The sequence below is a fragment of the Propithecus coquereli genome, unplaced genomic scaffold, assembly GCF_000956105.1.
Source record: "Propithecus coquereli isolate 6110/MARCELLA unplaced genomic scaffold, Pcoq_1.0 Scaffold2, whole genome shotgun sequence".
Classification (NCBI taxonomy): Eukaryota; Metazoa; Chordata; class Mammalia; order Primates; family Indriidae; genus Propithecus; species Propithecus coquereli.
Window position 1 is genome coordinate 809,141 of NW_012144966.1, and position 2,159 is coordinate 811,299.

The following is a 2,159-nucleotide window of genomic DNA, read 5'->3' on the forward strand; positions in this document are numbered from 1 at the left end:
AACCTAAGTGACAACCTTCTAGGTGGTATCCCCTATTCTAGGCATTAAGGAAATAAAATTTTCTTTTTCTGTGTGCTATATTTAGTGTTGTCAAGCATTTATATAAGCAACGAGATTTTTATTTCATTTTATTTTTAGAGGCAGGGTCTTCCTCTGTTGTGCAGGCTGGAGTTCAGTAGTGCAAACATAACTCACTGTAACCTCAAACTCCTGGACTCAAGTGATCCTCCCAACCTCAGCCTCCTGAGTAGCTGGGACTACAAGCGCACACCACCAAGCCTGGCTAATTTAAAACAATTTTTTTTTTTTTTTTTTTTTGTAGAGACAAGGTCTCACTGTGTTGCTCAGGCTGGTTCGAATTCCTGGTTTCAAGCGATCCTCCTGCCTCAGCCTCCCAAAGTGCTGGGATTACAGCCAAGAGCCACTGCACCCAGCCAACTATGAGATTGTCAATGCCTACATGAAATCAGTTAAAACTCCTGTGTGTTCATACATTGAAAGCATTTGAAAGATGGTTAATTTAAAAAACTTTTTAGTTCAGTTTTGAGATGTTCCTATTCTTTCTTCCTCAGTCAGTCCATAAAAGGACTGTAAGCCCCTCCAAATAGCTAGTAAACTACATTTTTCAGGACATTGAAAACATAGACTTAAATCAGAGTGAGGTTTGACTGCTCGCTCCATGCCTTGTGTCAGTTACATTTTTGTATTTTCAAGCTAACTATTTAGGAAATTAAGCATATGTCTATTTTTCTCTCTAAAGGAAAGAAGGCATTGGTGGATTTTACAAAGGAATTGCACCCAATTTGATTAGAGTGACTCCAGCCTGCTGTATTACCTTTGTGGTATATGAAAATGTCTCACATTTTTTACTTGACCTGAGAGAAAAGAGAAAGTAAGCTAAGAGAAGATAATTCCAATATATCTGCTCAAGGTGGCAACAAGCTTCTTTGTGTTTGAGGCGTAAACTCAGAAGAATGCTGCATAACAACTTGGCTCATAATCGAAATTGATCTGTAATTTTTAGCAGTCAAAAAACTGTTCGGTCTTTGCAATGTTTTTCTGCTTTTTGCCTTCCCCATATGTATGGGACTTGGCTACCTCTCTCTGCCTGAAATGACTGCCATCAGCACAATGCTAAAACTGACAGCAAATGTAGAGTTTCACAAATTTCTCCATTTCACTGTTCAAGTAGAACCTGATTTGCAACATTTGATAAATGGATTAAATGAATGTGCTGCTTTTTCTGAACTTATTTGCCTGGATTGGCTTTAAAATTAACCTTTGTGCAATAGCAAGAAAATGGCTTCTTACAAGAATGTCATTGTGTGTTCCCAGGGTAAATTAAACTTTAAAGATTCACTGGATAAGATGTTGCCCATCTCAATTTTAAAATTGAGAGTTTTTAGTGAGAAAAAAATTCACTTTAAATGTGCTTTAGTTTTAATTCAATTGGGATGCACTCACTAGAAAAGTTTGAGAAATTAAGTACTTCTCTGAGAAATATGACATCCGTTGTCATTATTGCTAATTTTTTCCCCCAGAGACTTCCAAATTTAAAATACAATTCTGGATCCAGTATTTTTTGGGAGGAGGAAAGAGAATAGGTACTTGGTTTTTTTTCGATTTTTAAAATCTATTTCTAGGATCCAGCTGTGTCAGCCTTTATTTAACATATACGGCTATAAATCACTTACTGGAGATGCTAAATAAATCACCTTTTAGAGATGCTGAAATGTTTGGGATGTGCTTGTTGAAAAACTGAGTGGAAATGAGAAACTTTAACTTTCTACTTAAATTTTCGGATGTGTGGGCCTAGATACCAAATGAATGGTTAATCTACATTGGTTGCTCAAATTCAGGTTGAAATACAAATTACATTAATGGCCATTATTGATTTTACTTTTAAGAGTCATTGTAGATACCTATAAATATAAAGGCCTACCCCCACGGGGATTCCAGAATAATACTAGTATTTTTATTTATCAGAAGCATCTATGAATGCTGTTGCACTATCATCTATTCGATGTAAATAAAACATTGTGGTTTTCAAGGCCATATTTAAATAGGTCTTTGAAAATAGGTCTATTTTTTTATTTTGGAAATGGCGTTGTTTTTAAAATAAAGATGAAATGATAAGTACCTAATTGTATTTACTATAA

The 2,159-nt window shown here is 35.3% G+C and overlaps 1 protein-coding gene across 1 annotated transcript in view; it reads left to right on the forward strand.

Moving 5' to 3' along the window:
* SLC25A32 (solute carrier family 25 (mitochondrial folate carrier), member 32) overlaps nucleotides 1–1,077 on the forward strand; it is a 17,486-nt gene extending 16,409 nt beyond the window's left edge. The window contains exon 7 of the mRNA XM_012643525.1: nucleotides 761–1,077. Coding sequence (XP_012498979.1) covers nucleotides 761–896 — 136 coding nt within the window. The 3' untranslated portion in view covers nucleotides 897–1,077. The remainder of the gene's footprint in view (nucleotides 1–760) is intronic.
* The last annotated feature ends 1,082 nt before the right edge of the window (nucleotides 1,078–2,159 follow it).